At 38.2% G+C, this 19,065-nt stretch overlaps 1 protein-coding gene across 1 annotated transcript; it reads left to right on the forward strand.

The window, feature by feature from the left end:
* IFN-OMEGA-5 (interferon omega 7) lies at positions 1,825–2,397 on the forward strand. Its single transcript, NM_001130533.1, has one exon. The coding sequence runs from the start codon at positions 1,825–1,827 to the stop codon at positions 2,395–2,397; it is 573 nt and encodes a 190-aa protein (NP_001124005.1).

Here is a 19,065-nt window from a genome sequence, read left to right on the forward strand (position 1 = left end):
CTTTCTTTTACTTCCCTTTATTGCTCTTACCTCATCATGAATCCAAATTACTGTAGCAGCAGCAGGACTAATCTTGCCCAATAAGCCCCTCAGTGAACATAATTTAAAAAAACTTTAAGTGAAGAATCACACACAAATAAAGGAAAGAAGGCAACTTCTCCCAGAGACAGAGGGAGAGAAAAGCCCAGTGGGATCAACCAAGTGAATGAACAACTGAAGGCCACTAGTTTCTGTGATATGAGCTTCTCATGAGAGACAACATCAGTGAATCTCCTGCCTCAGCTTCAAAACTTAGAGCATAACTTATGTTCAACTGTTTAAGTAAAAGTATTCAATAATATAATTTGTATTTGGAACATAAAAATTATTTGTCTTCTCAAGGTGAAATGATATCAGTTGGATAATTCCTCCACTTCCTAAGACAGAACAAACATTTGCTCTCAGTATCCGAGGACTGCTGACACCTTTGATATCTGAGGACATGGGTCAGGAGAGGAGGAGGTCACCACTGAGAACTAGAGTCCTTTAGGCAAACACTGGGGACAAGGGTGGGTGTCCCAGGAGACGAATTTTTTTCCCAACAAATAAACAAGCCCCTCCACAGAGAGGAGATTTTAAAGTCCTTAGGATGTAGTGAGCCTGCCTCAGGGAGTGGGTCCAAGAGTTTAGGAAGGGGACTCTGTCCCTCTAGAGGACAGGGTGTTACCAGATGTGACATCCCCCTTGTAGAGTGAGATGCTGATGGGAAAACACAATTATCTGTGAGTTAGAATCCCACACTGATATTCTCTTAAAAAGAATCAAGATTCCTTGTGGGGGTATTAGCCCAGGCTGTGCAGGACGATAGGTTCCCAGGAAGAAAATGGTGGAAAAAACAGCTATGTCTGCAATAGTCCTGACCTCGTGATCCTCTGAAGCAGAACCACTTGGACCTGCATGAATGTGTTCTAGAAAAAAGAGAAACATAGAAGTTCATTCAGTCATAAACATCAGCCTCTCCTGTAAATATAAACTACATGGAACCCCTCTTTTCTTTTAAAGAGCTTAATTGCCAGAGGTGGTCTAGTAAATCTATAAATAAATACAGAAACCACAGTACTGAAGGAACCTACCTCCTATGTAAAGAAAGTGGGGAAAATGGAGCCTAAGGTCACTAGAACTCTGTTCCTAGAACAGAGAAGAGCATCATCTATGCATGAAAGTGGGATATGCACAGACAGAGGATATATTTACACATATACATCACTTCTGACTTTGAGACAAAGACATTTCTCATGTGATTGGTAAATATCCTTTTGGATGGATATATCTGAAATTTACTGGGAAAATTAAATTTCTGTGACAAAATTAATGGCTTCGGAGTTCCCGTCATGGCACAGCAGAAACAAATCTGATTAGTATCCATGAGGATGCGGGTAACATCCCTGGCCTCACTTAGTGGGTTAAAGATCTGGCATTGCTATGGCTGTGGTATAGGCTGGCAGCTACAGCTACAGCTCCAATTTGACACCTAGCTTGGGAATCTACATATGTAGTGGGAGTGGACCTAAAAAAAAAAAAAAAAAAAGGGGGGGGGACAAGACAAACAAACAACCAAAAAACCAAAATTAATGGCTTAGAGTGATGACATCATCTAAGACCATAGGGAGGATACATAAATGAAAACCAAAAAAGAAGTGAAAGTGTAGAGAAATGTTTAGAAAATGAAAATTACTGTGTTCCCTATTTAATGGCCTTGCTTAGAAAGAATAGCATCAGAGAACCTACCCACAAGGTTCTCCTAGACACCCATCTCAGCCAGGCCAACAGCACCCTCATTTCCCCATGGCCTTCATGCTCTCTCTACTGACAGCCCTGGTGGTGTTCAGCTACAGCTCTGGGGGATCTCTAGGCTGTGACCTGTCTCAGAACCACGTGCACATCAGCAGGAAGAACCTGGTGCTTCTGCATCAGATGAGGAGAATCTCTCCTTCTTTCTGTCTGAAGGACAGAAAAGACTTCGGGCTCCCCCAGGAGATGGTGGACGGCAGCCACCTGCAGAAGGCCCAAGCCATCTCTGTCCTCCACGAGATGCTCCAGCAGACCTTCCTCCTCTTCCACATAAAGCGCTCCTCTGCTGCCTGGGACTCCATCCTCCTGGACAAGCTCCACTCTGGACTCCATCAGCAGCTGGAAGACCTGGACCCCTGCTTGGTGCAGGAGATGGGAGAGCAGGCATCTGCCCTGGGAATGGCCATGAAGAAGTACTTCCAGGGAATCCATCTCTACCTGAAAGAAAAGAAATACAGTGACTGTGCCTGGGAGATTGTCAGAGTGGAAATCATGAGAGCCTTGTCTTTCTCAACCAACTTGCAAGAAAGGTTAAGAATTATGGATGAACACCTGGGGTCACCTTGACATGATTTCAATAAGATGCCATCTCACCTTTGCACACTCATCTTTTGTTCAAAAAACTCCTATTTCTGCTTTAACCACAAAATTTATTGAATTAATTCAGGTTTTATATTGTCAATAACAATAAACATTCATATTTTAAAATTATTCAACTCCAGGGGCATCAGACCCTAAGCAATGATTGCCCTGATGTTATTTATTTATTGTTTACTTATTTATATTTATTTTTCCTATATATTTATATTTTAATATAAAATATGCTTACATTGTATTAAAATTTAGAAAACACATTAACCTATTTATATCATTAAATTTTCATTTTATTTGTTAAATCGTTATGAAAGCAGTCTTTTGGAGTTTTTTTATTCTGAAAACCTAAATCCTTATTTTCTCTATATAAATATGTCTCAGGATGATATTTGTCCATTTTGTCCTATGAAACAGTTCTACCACTTTTCAGGAAATGCTTGTCAAAAGGTGGAACTCCATGGAATTGATAGGAGTTCTAGAAATTATGGAAAATTGTTAGTCCTTCTGTCATAGGAGGACCTGACTTATATTCATCAGCAAAGAGTGGTCTGTGTAAAATATCTGAGGGAAGGAGTCATCTTCTTCAGGGAGGCTGGTGACATATGGTGTCGATGGGCTCACCTGGCTGCTTTTCATTACAAATTTCATAATAAGCTGCATGGTCATCTTTATATGTGAGATTCTCGATTTTAGGTTAAGAGAGGATGAATAACCAAATAGGTGTAAATCTAGGACTAGAGAACCCAGAGGAGTGACTCTCAGGACAGGGACCTTCCTATGCTCCCATGGCCAACTATGCTCACCCTAAGGGAGCTAGTGACTTAGAACAGCTACATGACTGGTCACATAAGAAGTCATATCTGGCTCCCAGATCTGATCTTTTCTCCAGAGACACACATGGGGTAAGGCAATCAGACAGAAAATGAACACACGAAGGGGCTAAGAGATCTGCCCCACATGAGGTGGGCACAGAAGGAACTCCTATGTTAGCTCTGCTTCTCATTCTGTTTCCCTTTCTCTAACCATTGCAAACATTGACAATTTGACATCTTCTAGGCTGTCTTTAAGTTTAAAAAATATGTTGCTATAAGTGTCTTTGTTGGATATAAGCAGGTGACTTATATCCAACAAAGAGTCTTTCTCTGAAGAGGTGCCATGAAGTAAAATTTCTTGGTCAAAATATATACACATTGTCAATATATATTGCCAACTTTCCACAATAAAAATGTCTATATTAATTCATATTCAAGAGTGTATAGGTTTAAATGTTTCCAAGCATTGACAAAAGCAAAATCTTATCATTCTTTTTAGTTTTTGCCAAACTGACAGTGACAAATAGCATCTAGGAGGCCCGTTAGTTATCCTTTTCCCAATTGACAGTGGTTATTTTCAGTCACAGTTCAGTCAGGAACACAGTTAATTGTGTTCTAGCTTTCTAGTCCACTTCTTGTGAACAGTATGGAAGAACCTTAAAATAAAATAAATCTTCTGGCAAAGGAGAAATGTGGTGGAACCAGAGCCCCAGTATCACAGAGCAGAGCTGAGAAGATCAGATGCGGGGCTGAGACTGAAGCTTTAAGACAAGCACTCTAGGTCAGGTGAAAGCTGTTCCCATCACATTCCTTGGAAATTCAAGTTTCTCCTGTGAATTTCCTCTCCATACAGAATGTTCCTACTTCTCTTGTGCTGTCATTTTCATACTTACTTAAGACTCCATTACCAAAGTTCCCTGTGGCTTCAGTGGGTTAAGGATCCAGTGTTGACACTGCTGCTGTGCAGTTTTGATTATGGGTCCAGAAACTTCCACATGCTTCAGGTTTGGTCAAAAACAAAACAAAACAAAAAAAAAACAAAACTCCATTATCATTTTTCATAAAACTCCATGTTATCCAGGTAGAAGACACATAGTCTGTGTCAACTGGGTTCCAGATCCCACACTTACACTGCATCTTTCCCACCTCACTGGCTGTCCATTCTGAGTTTCGTTTGTGACATATAATGTGGTTTTCCTGTGCTCAGGGCCCATAACTCTTTTCAGTTCAAGCTAATGAACTAGTTTGTGTTCTGTCCTAATCTAGTTTTCAGGGATTTAAAAACAATCTTGATGCCAGTGTATTTCAAAGATAAATTCTGAAATCAAGTACTCAACTGCCTATTTGATAGTTGGAGTCTACTAAACATCTTGAATTTAGGTTATTCAAAATGAAAATCTCCTTTTAAAAAACCAAAAGGCCAAATCAAACTAACTGGGAAAAAGCTGCCCTTCCTCTGTGTCCCCTATTCAGTTAATGGCAACTCTGTATTTCCAGGTTCTCAGGTTAAAATACCTGATGTGATTCTCCACTCCTCTCTCTCACATTCTGCATCCAGTTTGAATGTAAGCAAAGTTTTATACCACCTTGCGGTTTTCATGCAAGAATTTGGCAAAATTCTTCAATATGTGCACAAGACTTCCACAATATACTAAATTATATTAATAGCTCTGCTGTTAGCATTCTTAAATTATTAGGCAAATTCCATTTATATGATTTATTAATCATTAACATGCCTCTTGATTATTTAACTGATATTTTACTTGCTCCTTGCAAAATTTTTCTAAAAAAAAAAACTTGAGTTTTTTCATATTTAACCTATTTATTATATGGAACCTGAAGTTTATTATTCTCAAAAAAGAAGGTGGATGACATTTCATTTTTCCCCCATGATGTATTAAAAATAATTTTAACCAGCAACACAGAAGTAATGAGACATTATCATACTAGGTGAAGTAAGTCAGAAATAGAAAGACAAATACTGCATATCACTTACATGTGGAATCTAAGATATTGCGCAAATGAACTTATCTACAGAACATAAACAGATTCACAGACATAGAGAACAGACTTGTTGCCATGAGGGAGGAGGAAGGGTATGGGATAGACGAGGAGTTTGGGGTTAATAGATGCAAATTATTATATTTAGAGTGGATATGCAATGTGATACTACTCTATAGCACGGGGAACTATATCCAGTCTCTTGGGACAGACCATGACAGAAGATAATATAAGAAAGGGAATGTATTAATATGCATGATGGGGCATTTTGCTGTACAGCAGAAATTGGCAAAACATTGTAAATCAACTATATTTTAATAAATATATTAAAATATAGTTGCTAGTGTTTTCTGATCTACTTATATTCTAAAAGTTCTTTAAGATAGTTCTAGAACAAAAAACTTTTAATTTGTGTGGAAACAAAACACCCTGAAGAGCCAAAACAATCCTTAGGAGAAAAAACAAAAACAAAAACAAAACACAGCTAGAGGAATCAGGCTTCCTGACTTCAGACTCTACTACAAAGTTACAGTCACCAAAACAGTATGGTACTGGCACAAAAACAGCCATATAGATCAGTGGAACAGAATGGAAAGCTCAGAAATAAACCCAAGTACCTAATCTATAACAAAGGAGGCAATTATATACAAAGGAGAAAAGAAAGTCTCTTCAATAAGTGGTGCTGGGAAAACTGGGCAGCTTCAGGTAAAAAATGAAATCAGAACACTCTAAAACCACAGAAAAAATAAACACAAAATGGATCAAAGATCTAAATGCTAGAGCAGATACTATAAAACTCCTAGGCGAAAACATAGGCAGAACACTCTTAGACATAAATTACAGCAGTATCTTTTCTGATCCACCTCCTAGAGTAAATGAAAATAAAAACAAAAATAAATAAATGGGACCTAATTAAACTTAAAAACTTTTGCATATATAGGAAACCATAAACAAAACAAAAAGACAACCCACAGCATGGGAGAAAATATTTGCATATCAGGTGACTGACAAGGGATTAATCTCCAAAATATACATACTACTCATACAGCTCAGTATCAAAAAACAAACAACCTAATCAAAAAATGGGCATAACAACTGACATGGGCTTAATCTCTAGAATATATAAACAACTTATACAACCCAACAGCAAAAAAGCCAATCAATCAATGGAAAAATGGGCAAAAGACCTGAATAGACATTTCTCCAGAGAAGATATACAGATGGCCAACAAACACATGAAAAAATGCTCAACATCGCTGGCTATAAGAGAAATGCAAATCAAAACTACCACGAGATATCACCTCACACCAGTCAGAATGGCCATCATTAATAAATCCACAAATAACAAGTGCTGGAGGGGCTGTGGAGAAAAAGGAACCCTCCTGCACTGCTGGTGGGAATGTAAACTGGTACAGCCACTATGGAGAACAGTTTGGAGAGACCTTAGAAATCTATACATAGAACTTCCATATGACCCCACAATCCCACTCTTGGGCATCTATCCGGATAAAACTCTCCTTAAAAGAGACATGTGCACCTGCATGTTCATTGCAGCACTATTCACAATAGCCAGAACATGGAAACAATCCAAATGTCCATCGACAGATGATTGGATTCGGAAGAAGTGGTATATATACACAATGGAATACTACTCAGCCATAAAAAAGAATGACATAATGCCATTTGCAGCAACATGGATGGAGCTAGAGAATCTCATACTAAGTGAAATGAGCCAGAAAGACAAAGACAAATACCATATGATATCACTTATAACTGGAATCTAATAGCCAGCACAAATGGACATCTCCTCAGAAAAGAAAATCATGGACTTGGAGAAGAGACTTGTGGCTGCCTGATGGGAGGGGGAGGGAGTGGGAGGGATCGGGAGCTTGGGCTTATCAGACACAACTTAGAATAGATTTACAAGGAGATCCTGCTGAATAGCATTGATAACTTTGTCTAGATACTCAAGTTGCAACAGAAGAAAGGGTGGGGGGAAAATGTAATTGTAATGTATACATGTAAGGATAACCTGACCCCCTTGCTGTACAGTGGGAAAATAAAAAAAAAAAGGAAAAAAAAGAAAAAAAATGGGCATAAGAAATAGACATTTCTCTATAGAAGACATACTGATGGCCACAAAAAACAAATGAAAATATGCTCAACCTTACTAATTATTAGAGAAATGCAAATCAAAACTACAATGAAGTATTATGTCACACTAGTCAGAATGGCAATCATCAAAAAGTCTACAAACAATAAATGCTAGAGAGGTTGCAGAGAAAATAGAAGCCTCCAGCATTGTTGGTGGGAATGTAACTTGGTGCAACCACTGTGGAAAACAGTATAGAGGTTCCTCCAAAAGCTGAAAATAGAACTACCATATGACCCAGCAATCTCATTCCTGGGCATATATCTAGAGAAAACTATAATTTGAAAAGATACATTCACCCCAATGTTTACTGCAGCACCATTAACAATAACCAAGGCATGGAAGTAACCTAAATGTCCATCAACAGAGTATTGGATAAAGACTATATGGTATATATACAATGGAATATTATTGATCCATAAAAAATAATGAAACCATATCATTTGTAACAACAAGGATGGACCTAAAGATTATCATACTAAGTGAAGTAAGTCAGAGAAAGACAAACAGCATATTATAAAAAGGATACAAGTGAACTTACTTATATAACAGAAACAGACTCACAGACTTTAAAAGCAAACTTATGGTTACCAAAGGGGACAGGTGGAGAGGAGGGATGGACTGGGGATTTGGGATTGGCATGCACATACTATTGTATATGGAATGGATAGTCAATGAGGACCTGCCATACAGCTCAGGGAACTCTACCCAATATTCTGTGATAACCTATGTGGGAAAAGAATCTGAGAAAGAATGGACACATGTATGTGTATAACTGAATCACTTTGTTGTATGGCAGAAATTATTACAACATTGTATAATCTCTGTAAATCAACTATACTTCAGTGAAATTTGAGGTGGGAAAAGATACTTCCCTGAAAATTTTTCCTGTTCATTTTATAAGCTACAGCTGAAAGTGACCCTAAGAAAGAGTGAGAAGACTTTTAATTATTGTGAAAACTCTTTCCTCCACACACATTTTCAAGTTTATCTATGTAAATTTTACCTTTAAATCCAGGCTGCATTCCTCTGTCTCCCTTGCCTATCAAGATACTCATATGGATGCCACTCAAAAACTTAGGGAATATTAAATGTAAACAACGAAAATGAAATAATGATATAAATGTTGATGTCTTATAATCTAGAGCATTTACAAAGAGGAAAAAAGATTAAAAGTGTATGGGAACATCCAGGAAATTAAAAGTAATGAATTCTGAATTTAAGAGACATATATAAAAAGCACTTCAAAGAAACTAGACGTCAACGCTCAGACAGACTCACACATCCTCCAGGCTACCAGCACCCCCAAGATTTATAATTCTCACTACCTCTAATGGTCCTCCTTGTAGTTAGCTGCATCATTATCTGATCCCTGGGCTGGGACCTGCCTCAGAGCCATGGACTAGTTCACAGGAAGACGTGATGCTTCTGAGTCAAGTGAGAAGGATCTCTCTCTTATTCCAACTCAAGGACATCTCCTCTGGGAGATAATGGATGGCAGCAAGTTTCAAAATACCAGGATACCTCTGCCCTCCATGAGATGTTCCAGCTGATCTTCAACCTCTTACACCCAGAGTGCTCCTGAAACACAACCCTCCTGCATAAACTCTCACTGGATCCCATCAGCAGTTGGAAGACCTGGACAACTGATGCAGGTAATGGAAGAGGAAGAATGTGTCTTGGAACTGGAGAGCCCTACACTGGCTGTGAACAACCACTCTCCATCTGAAGATAAGAAATAAAGGAAATATGCCTCTGGGAAATCATCAGAGTAGAATCATGAGATCATTCTTTTCACCTAAAATTGGAAGGAGAGATGCATAAGTGAGGAATTGCACCCAAAAATGATTCTGTTTACCTAATATAGTCATATGCCCATATGTCCAATCATTTTCAGGGCTCTCATTTCTGCTCTAGTCATTAAAGCCACTGAATTAAACTGTTCAAAATTGTCTTTAACATGCTTTTGTTCAAATGAATGTCTCTCCAGGCATCACTCTTGAAGAGAGAGCTACACTGATGTTGTGTATGTATTCACATATTGGGGGAACTTCTGGTTTCTGATTTAACATGTAACCAGCTTGGAAGTCATCATTCCTGACCTCAAAACAACCAAATGCAGAATAAACTGAAAAGCAACAACTCTTCTGAGATCCATCAAAAATTGTGGACAGAGGGCAAGCCACTGCTTGATAGCTAGAACTAGTATCATAGGAACATTTAAACTGTAATTGAAGACATGTAAGTTCCTGGGCAATTAGCTCCTGAGCAGATATCTAACCAAAAATGGCTGCTATGTGAACAGCATAAATAAATGCTGCTATAAATAGGCCATGTTCAAACATTTTTGGGGAAAGAAATTTAGCTTGATGTCATCATATTAGATTGACCCTGGAAATCAGTATAATGTGGACTTGACAATAGCAGAGCAGCAACTCAGAATTAACTTTGCATTTGACTTTCTCCCATTTTCCACTCCATAATAGAAAAGAAGCATGTCCCTCAAAAGGTAGGCCATTCAGGGAAATATTACTGGAAAAGAATAAAAATGTACTACTGTATCACAGAACAAAAAGATAGACGTCACTGTTTTTATTAACTATAGATAATCAGTGGCTTAATCCTACTGTATTTAGGTCCCCCTTTTTAAAAAATTTTATTACATTTACACATGTACGACAATCATCACAACCCAATTTTATAGCATTTCCATCCCAAACCCCCAGCACATCCCCCCACTCCCAACCTGTCTCCTTCGGAAATCATAAGTTTTTCAAAGTCTGTGAGTCAGTATCTGTTCTGCAAAGAAGTTCATTGTGTCCTTTTTTTAGATTCCACATGAAAATGATAGCATATGATGTTGGTGTCTCACTGTCTGACTGATTTCACTTAGTGTGATAATTTCTAGGTCCATCCATGTTGCTGCAAAGGACTTTATTCTTTCCTTTTATTGGCGGAGTAATATTTCATGGTGTTAGGTACCACATCTTTTTTTTTTTTTTTTTTTTTTTTTTTTTTGTCTTTTTGCCATTTCTTGGGCCACTCCTGCAGCATACGGAGGTTCCCAGGCTAGGGGTCCAATCGGAGCTGTAGCCACCGGTCTATGCCAGAGCCACAGCAACACGGGATCCGAGCTGCGTCTGCAACCTACACTCTACAGCTCACAGCAACGCCGGATCCTTAACCCACTGAGCAAGGCCAGGGATCGAACACGCAACCTCATGGTTCTTAGTCGGGTTCGTTAACCACTGCGGGAACTCCCCAGGTACCACATCTTTATCCACTCCTCTGTCAATGGATATTTAGGTTGTTTCCATTTCTTGGCTGTTGTATATAGTGCTGCAAAGAACATTGGAGAACATGCATCTTTTTGAGTCATGCTTTTCTCTGGATAGATGCCCAGGAGTGGGATTGCTGAATCAAATGGTAATTCTATTTTTAGTTTTCTGAGGAATCTCCATACTGTTTTCCACAGTGGTTGCACCAATTTACATTCCACCAACAGTGTAAGAGGGTTTCCTTTCCTCCACACCCTCTCCAGCATTTATGTTTGTAGACTTTTCAATGATGGCCATTCTGGCTGGTGTAAGGTGGTACCTCATAGTGGTTTTGATTTGCATTTCTCTAAAAATTAGTGATGTTGAACATCTTTTCATGTGTTTTTTGGCCATCTGTATGTCTTCTTTGGAGAACTGTCTGTTTAGACCTTCTGCCCATTTTTAATTAAGTCCCATTTGTTTATTTTGGTTTTTATTGTCATTACTCTAGGAGGTGGATCTGAGAAGATATTGCTGTGGTTTATGTCAGAGAGTGTTTGGCCTATGTTTTCCTCTAAGAGTTTTATAATGTCTGGTCTTATATCTAGGTCTTTAATCCATTTTGAGTTTATTTTTGTGTTTGGTGATAGGAAGTGTTCTAATCTCATTATTTTACATGTGACTGTCCAGTTTTCCCAGCACTGCTTATTGAAGGTGCTGTCTTTTCTCCATTGTATATTCTTGCCTCCTTTGTCATAGATTAGTTGGCTGTAGGTGCATGGATCTAATTCTGGGCTTTCTATCCTGTTCCACTGATCTATATTTCTGTCTTTGTGCCACTACCATATGGTTTTGATGACTGTAAGCTTTGTAGCATAGTCTGAGGTCAGGGACCCTGATTCATCCAGGTCATTTTTCTTTCTCAGGATGGCTTTGGCTATTCTGGGTCTTTTGTGCTTCCAAACAAACTTTAAAATATTTTGTTCTAGTTCTGTGAAAAAAATTGCCTTGGTAATTTGATAGGGATTGCACTGAATCTGTAGATTGCCTTAGGTAGTATAGTCATTTTGATAACATTGACTCTTCCAATTCAAGAGCATGGTATGTCTTTCCATCTGTTTCTGTCATCTTTGATTTCTTTCATCAGTGTCTTATAGTTTTCAGAGTAAAGGTCTTTTGTCTCTTTATGTAGGTTTATTCCTCAGTATTTTATTCTTTTTGATGTGGTGGTAAAGGACATCATTTCCCTAATTTATCTTTCTGATCTTTCATTGTTAGTATATAGAAATTCAGTCTATTTCTGTGTATTAATTTTGTATCCTCCAACTTTGCCAGATTCATTGATGAGCTCTAACAGTTTTCTGGTAGAGTCTTTAGGATTCTCTAGGTATAGTATCATGTCGTCTGCAAACAGTGATAGTTTTACTTCTTCCTTTCCAATTTGGATTCCTTTTATTTCTTTTTCCTCTCTGATTGCCATAGCTAGGACCCCAAAACTATGTTGAATAGTAGTGGTGAGAGCACACATCCCTGTCTTGTTCCTGATCTCAGTGGGAATTCTTTTAGCTTTTCACCATTGAGAATGACATCAGCTGTGGGTTTGTCATATATGGCCTTTATTATGTTGAAGTAGGTTCCCTCTATGCCCACTTTCTGAAGGGTTTTTATCAGAAATGGGTGTTGGATTTTGTCAAAGGCTTTTTCTGCATCTATTGAGAGGATCATATGGTTTTTATTTTTCAGTCTGTTAATGTGGTGTATCACACTGATTGATTTGCAGATATTGAACAACCCTTGCATCCCTGGGATAAATCCCACTTGATCATGATGTACAATCCTTTTAATATATTGTTGGATTTGGTTTGTTAGTGTTTTGTTGAGGATTTTTGCATCTACGTTCATCAGCGAAATTGGCCTGTAGTTTTATTTTTTTGTGGTATCTTTGTCTGGTTTTGGTATCATGGTGATGGTGGCCTCACAGAATGAGTTTGGAAGTGCCCCTTCCTCTGAAATTTTTTGAAATAGTTTTAGAAGGATAGGTGTTAGCTCTTCTCTAAATGTTTGCTAGAATTCACCTGTGAAGCCATCTGGTCCTGAACTTTTGTTTGTTGGAAGTTTTTAAACCACAGCTCAATTTCAGTACTTGTGCTTGGTCCATTCATCTTTTCTATTTCATCTTGGTTTAGTCTTGGAAGATTGTACTTTTCTAAGAATGTGTCCATTTCTTCTAGGCATATAGTTACATGTAGTAGTCTCTTACGATTCTTTGTATGTCTGTGATGTCCGTGTAACTTCTCCTTTTTCATTCCTATTTTTATTTATTTGAGTCTTCTTTTTCTCTTGATGAGTCTGGCTAAGGGTTTATCAATTTTGTTGCCGTCTTCAAAGAACCAGTTTCGGTTTCATTGATCTTTTCTATGGTTTTCTTCATTTCTATTTAATTGATTTCTCCTCAGATCTTTATGATTCCTTTCCTTCTGCTAACTTTGGGTTTTGCTTATTCTTCTCTATCTAGCTGATTTACATGCAAAATTAGGTTATTTGAACTTTTTCTTATTTCCTGAGGTAGGCTTTTACTGTTACAACCCTCCCTCTTAGAACGGCTTTTGCTGCATCCCATAGGTTTCTGGAGTGTCATATCTTTGTTGTCACTTGCTTCTAGGTATTTTTAAATTTCCTCTTTGATTTCTTCAGTGATTCATTGGTTGTTTAGTAGCATGTTGTTTAGTCTCCACATTTTTGTATTTTTTGAACTTTTTTTTTATTGTTGATTTCCAGTCATAGAGTATTGTGGCTGGAAAAGATGCTTGATATGATTTCAATTTTCCTAAAGTTACCAAGGCTTGGTTTGTGGCCCAGAATGTGATCAATCCTAGAAAACATTTCATGTGCACTTATGAGTGTGTATTCTGCGGAGTTCCCATAGTGGTGCAGCAGAAATGAATATGACTAGGAACCATGAGGTTGCAGCTTCGATCCCTGGCCTCAGTCAGTGGGTTAAGGATCTGGTGTTGCTGTGAGCTTTCATGTAGTTCACAGACGCGGCTCAGATCCCAAGTTGCTGTGGCTCTGGCATAGGCTGCCAGCAACAGCTCCAATTAGACCCATAGCCTGGGAACCTCCATATGCTGTGGGCGTGGCTGTAAAAAGACAAAAGACAAACAAAAACAAAACAGAAGAAGAATGTGCATTCTGCTGCTTTTGGATGGAATGTCCTATAAATATCTATTAAGTCCATCTGATCTAATGCTTCATTTAGGCTGTGTTTCCCTGTTGATTTTCTCACTGGATGATCTGTCCATGTTTTAAGTGGGTGTTAAAGTCTCCCGCTATTCTTGTGTTATTATCCATTTCACCTCTTAAGGTTGTTAGCAGTTGCCTTATATATTGAGGTGATCCCATGTTGGGTGCATATATATTTACAATTGTTATATCTTCTTCTTGGTTTGATCCTTTGATCATTATGTAGTATCTTTCTTTCTCTCATAATATTCTGAATTTTAAGGTCAATTTTATCTGATATGAGTATTGCTACTGCACCTTTCTTATGATTCCCGTTTGCATGGAATATTTTCTTCCATCTTCTCACTTTCAATTTCTATGTGTCCCTAGAAGTAAAGTGGGTCTCTTGAAGACAGCATATTTATGGATCTTGTTTTTGTATCCATTCAGCCAGTCTGTGCCTTTAGGTTGGGGCATTTAGTTCATTTGCATTTAAGGAAATCATTGATATGTATGTTTTTATTGCCATTTCATTAACTGTTTTGGATTTGGTTTTGTTGCTCTCCCCCTCCCCTTCTCTTTTTCTCTCCTCTTATGGTTTGATGACTATCTTTAGTTGTAGTTGAGTTGATTTTTCTTATTTGTGTATCAATTGTAGATTTTTGGCTTGAAGTTACTCTTAAGTTTTGATAATGGAGTCTGTATACAAATGAGATTGTTTTAAGTTGTTGGTCTCTTAATTGCAAGTGCATCTCCAGTGTCCTGCATTTGTACCCAACTCTTCTCATGATTTCTGATTTCGGTAGCATATTTGTACACGGATGATTTCCTACCTTTACTGTATGTATGCCTTTCCTGGTGATCCTTGTCATTTGTGGTATTTTTGTTTCCTGTTGTGGCTTTTTCTGCCTAGAAAAGTTGTATTTGTTGTAAAGCTGGTCTAGTGTTGCTGAATTCTTTTAGCTTTTTCTTATCTGTAAAGCTTTTGATTTCTCCTTCAAATCTGAATGAGAGCCTTGCTGGGTAAAGTAATCTTGGTTGGAGGTTTTTTCCTTTCATCACGTTAGGTATGTCATGCCACTCCCTTCTGGCCTGCAGAGTTTCTGCTGAAAAATCTGCCGATAGCCTTATCAGGGTTCCCTTGTATGTTATTTGTTTCTTTTCCCTGGCTGCTTTCAAGATTTTCTCTTTGTCTCTAATTTTGGTCAGTGTGATTAATAGGTGTCTCGGGGTGTTCCTCCTTGGGTTTATTTTATGTGGTATTTGTTGTATTTCCTGGATTTGAATGAGTGGGTCCTTTCCCATGTTAAGGAAGTTTTCAGGTATTATCTCTTTGAATATTTGTTCTGTCCCCTTCTCTCTCTCTTCTCCTTCTGGTACCCCTGTAATATGCATGTTGGTGAGTTTAACTTTGTCCCAGATTACTCTGAGACTGTCTTCATTTATTTTCAATCTTTTTTCTCTATTCTATTCCACATCTGTGATTTCCACTAGTCTATCGTCCACCTCACTTATTCATTCTTCTCTCTCCTGTATTCAGCTGCTGGCTGCTTCTAATGAATTTTTTATTTCAGGTATTTTATTTTGCATCTCTGCATGCTTAAGGTTTAAATCTTGTATTTCTTTGCTCAGTGTTTTCTTTAAATTATCAATCTTTGCCTCCAGTTTATTTCCAATGTCTTGCATCATCTTCACCATCATCAGTCTAAAGTCTTTTTCCTGGAGGCTGTTAATCTCCAGATCACTTAACTGTTTTTCTGGGGTTTTTTTCTTGCTCCCTTTTCGGAGTTATAGTTCTCTGTCTTTTCATTTTTATAGGTTTTTGGTGTGGTCTCAATTTTGCAGACAATAGTGTTGTAGTCTCTCTTACTTCTGATGTCTGCCCGCCCTTCTGACTGAATTTGGTATGGGGGCTTGCTGTAGGCTTCCTGCTGGGAGGGACTGGTGCCTGCCCACTGGTAGGTGGAGCTGATTCCTATCCCTCTGGTGGGTGGGGCTTTGTATCTGGGTGAGATTAGATGTGGTTGTGTGCCTGGGGGTGTCTTTAAGCAGCTTTGTTCCCATCTGGATTATTGTTTGGCCTGGAGCTTCTCACCACTGATGGGTGGGGCCAGATTTTCCCAAAATGGCCACCTCTAGAGGAACACAGGCTGATGTATATTCCTGAGAACTTTGCCTCCAATATCCTTCCCCCACAACGAGCCACAGTCATTCCATTTACCCAGGAGAGCCTCCAAGAACTGCAGTCAGATACAACCCAGATTCCAATGGATTCTCTGCTTTGACCTGGTACACAGTGCATATGAAAGCCTGTTTGCACCTTTTAGAATGGGGTCTCTGTTTCCCCCAGTCTCATGGAGCTCCTGTGCACAAGTCCTACTGGCCTTCAATGCCGGATGCTCCAGGGCTTTCTCCCAATGCCAGATTCCCAGGCATGGGGACCTGACATGGGGCTCAGAACTCTCGCTCCTGTTGATGAGTCTCTGTGATATAGTTACTTTCCAGTCTGTGGGCTGCCTACCCAGCAGCTATAGGGTTGCTTATATCATGTAATCATCCATCCTACCATCTTGATGTGGCTTTGTCTTTGTCTTCTGGACTAGGATATCTTTTTAAAAGTTTCCAGTCTATTTGGTTGAAGGTTGTTCAGCATTTGGTTGTAATTTTGTTGTTTTTATGAGAGAAGGTGAGCTCCAGTCCTTCTATTCTGCCATCTTAATCCTGTCTCCTAGGTTTCCTTTTTAAAATGATTCTTATTTATTGAAAGACATTCAGTTGAAAAATAGAGAAATACTTGTTAGATAAGCATATATGCCACATGATTATGATTTTCTTCCACTAATTTGTATTTCTGAATTATACTTTCTACTAATTCCAGATCATTATTTTCATGCTCATTCATGTGGTATTATTATATGTGGTACCATATATTCAGTGGTAGGAAGCATTGATTTTTTTTTTAATGCCCATCCTCATGATAAAACATTGTAACATCAGGAATGTTTAGTAGTCATTTCCTACCATTTGAGTATATGATACTCTATGTTTTTAAGAAGTCAGTCTAGGAGTACCCATCATGGTGCAGCAGAAACGAATCCAACTAGGAACCATGAGATTGCAGGTTCCATCCCTGGTCTCGCTCAGTGGGTTAACGATACAGCATTGCCATGAGCTGTGGTGTAGGTCACAGAGGCAGTTTGGACCTGGTGTTGCTGTGGCTGTGGCGTAGGCCAGAGGCTACAGTTCTGATTAGACCCCTAGCCTGGGAACCTCCATATGTCATGGGTGCAGCTCTCAAAAAGACAAAGACAAAAAAAAAAAAAAGAAGTCAGTCATAGTCTAGAATTTTTTTTTTTTTGGCTACACCCATTGGCATGTGGAATTTCTAAGGCCAGGAAATGAACCCACACCACATGAGTAACCTGAGACATAGCAGTGACAACACCAGATCCTTAACCTGCTGAGCCACCAGAAAACTCCCATAAGTCTAGGATATTTAGACTGATTATTTGTGATATACAAAACTTAGTTGTACAAATCTAGTAGTTGTACCTAGTTTTTACCTATATTTTAATGAAATTTTCCATCATTAATGGCTGTCCCAGGTACAAAATCCTGAGCAATGGGATACCAGGTAATGAAATAACATGGCTGTAGCATGGTTTGTTTTTGCATACTGTTCAGGAGGCCATGGACTTTTCTGAATGTTCTTTTTTTCTCCTGTAGTATCATTACATATTTCATCTGACACACGAGCTCAAGTAGGTGTAGTGTGGGGAGTCACAATGTGTCCAAACCCTTGATGATGACCCATGGGTGAAATTGGCACAGAAGAGGCGCTGGAAATTGCATCTTGTGATGATGATGATAACAAGCTTGTATGTTCACTTTCATTTTGGTCATCAGGAAAAATTTTTTTCCTAGGATGTCCCATGGCTATCCTTCCAACATGCTTTACTAGCTCAGAAGTATTATCCCTCAGATCTGAAACACTCCACATTGCAGAAAAGGAATCAAAGCATGAGCCCTCTTCTGCTTCTTGGACATACAGTTTACACAAGCAAGTGCAGTGATGAGCAATAGAAACAAAGAACATCTCAATACAGATAATAAAATCCTAGAGTCCTGTGGCCACAGCTTCTAGAGTTCACCATTCCCATGTATGCTTTCCAGAAATAATGCCAACTTTTACCAACAAAGCAGTAACTACTGCTTGCCTATATTAGGAAAATGTAAATGCCAAATCAAAAAGAAACAAAAACTACCAGATTTACACATGGAAACCTGTCATCAGGTTGAGCTGGACTCAGTTCTTCCTTCACTATTTTATAAAATATTAGGAGAAAATACATGGTGAGCAACTTGACTATTGTTCATTATAACCAAGTAAATTCAAGCATTAGAAAAGCTAAAGTTCCTTTCATCATATATACCAAGTAGTTCACAGATTAAAGCAATGATGGTGGTGAACGGTCTGACAACTGAATAAATAAAAATGTAAAGTTTAAACCAAGTGCATTCAGATTTAACAGAGAAAATTTACTTTCAGTGACTATATCAAATTGCAAAAAGCAGCCATTGACTTGGGTCTTATGTATTTTGATGATTTAAGTTGTGCAGAAATTCATATTAAGTTGTTTAAAGCAAGATGCAGCTTGCTTGAATTTGTAATATGAGTAATATATAAAATCACCTTTGTCTTTGGATATTCTAAAATGATTCACAAATTTGGTTTAGTGAAATCTTATCTGAATTTTGAAGTGACCTCAAAAATTTTATAGAACATATTAGTCACAGTGGGATGATGAAAGGAAATTTCAGTGAGCTAAATTAAAAGCTACTTAAGACCACCAAAAATGTCAAAATAGCAATTCTTAACAATGAAAACAAGATAATCATAGAAATATATTTTGAAAATTGAATTTGATTAGGTCCCTTTGGTTTCTTTGTGTCTTTATTGTCATTATTCTAGGAGATGGCTCAAACAAGATGTTGCCATGATATATGTCAAAGAACATTCTGCCTATTGTTTCCTCTAGAGTTTTATAGTGCCTGGCCTTATGTTTAGGTCTTTAATCCATTTTGAGTTTATTTTTGTATAAGATGTTAGACAGTGCTCTACGTTCATTATTTTACATGTAGCTTTCCAGTTTTCCCAGCACCATTTATTTATTTATTTATTTTGGTCTTTTTGCCT

The sequence above is a fragment of the Sus scrofa genome, chromosome 1, assembly GCF_000003025.6.
Source record: "Sus scrofa isolate TJ Tabasco breed Duroc chromosome 1, Sscrofa11.1, whole genome shotgun sequence".
In the NCBI taxonomy this organism is placed as follows: domain Eukaryota; kingdom Metazoa; phylum Chordata; class Mammalia; order Artiodactyla; family Suidae; genus Sus; species Sus scrofa.

Bases quoted from the DNA above. Each gene is read 5' to 3' on its own strand.
- IFN-OMEGA-5 (NM_001130533.1), top strand. From the start codon at position 1,825: ATGGCCTTCATGCTCTCTCTACTGACAGCCCTGGTGGTGTTCAGCTAC.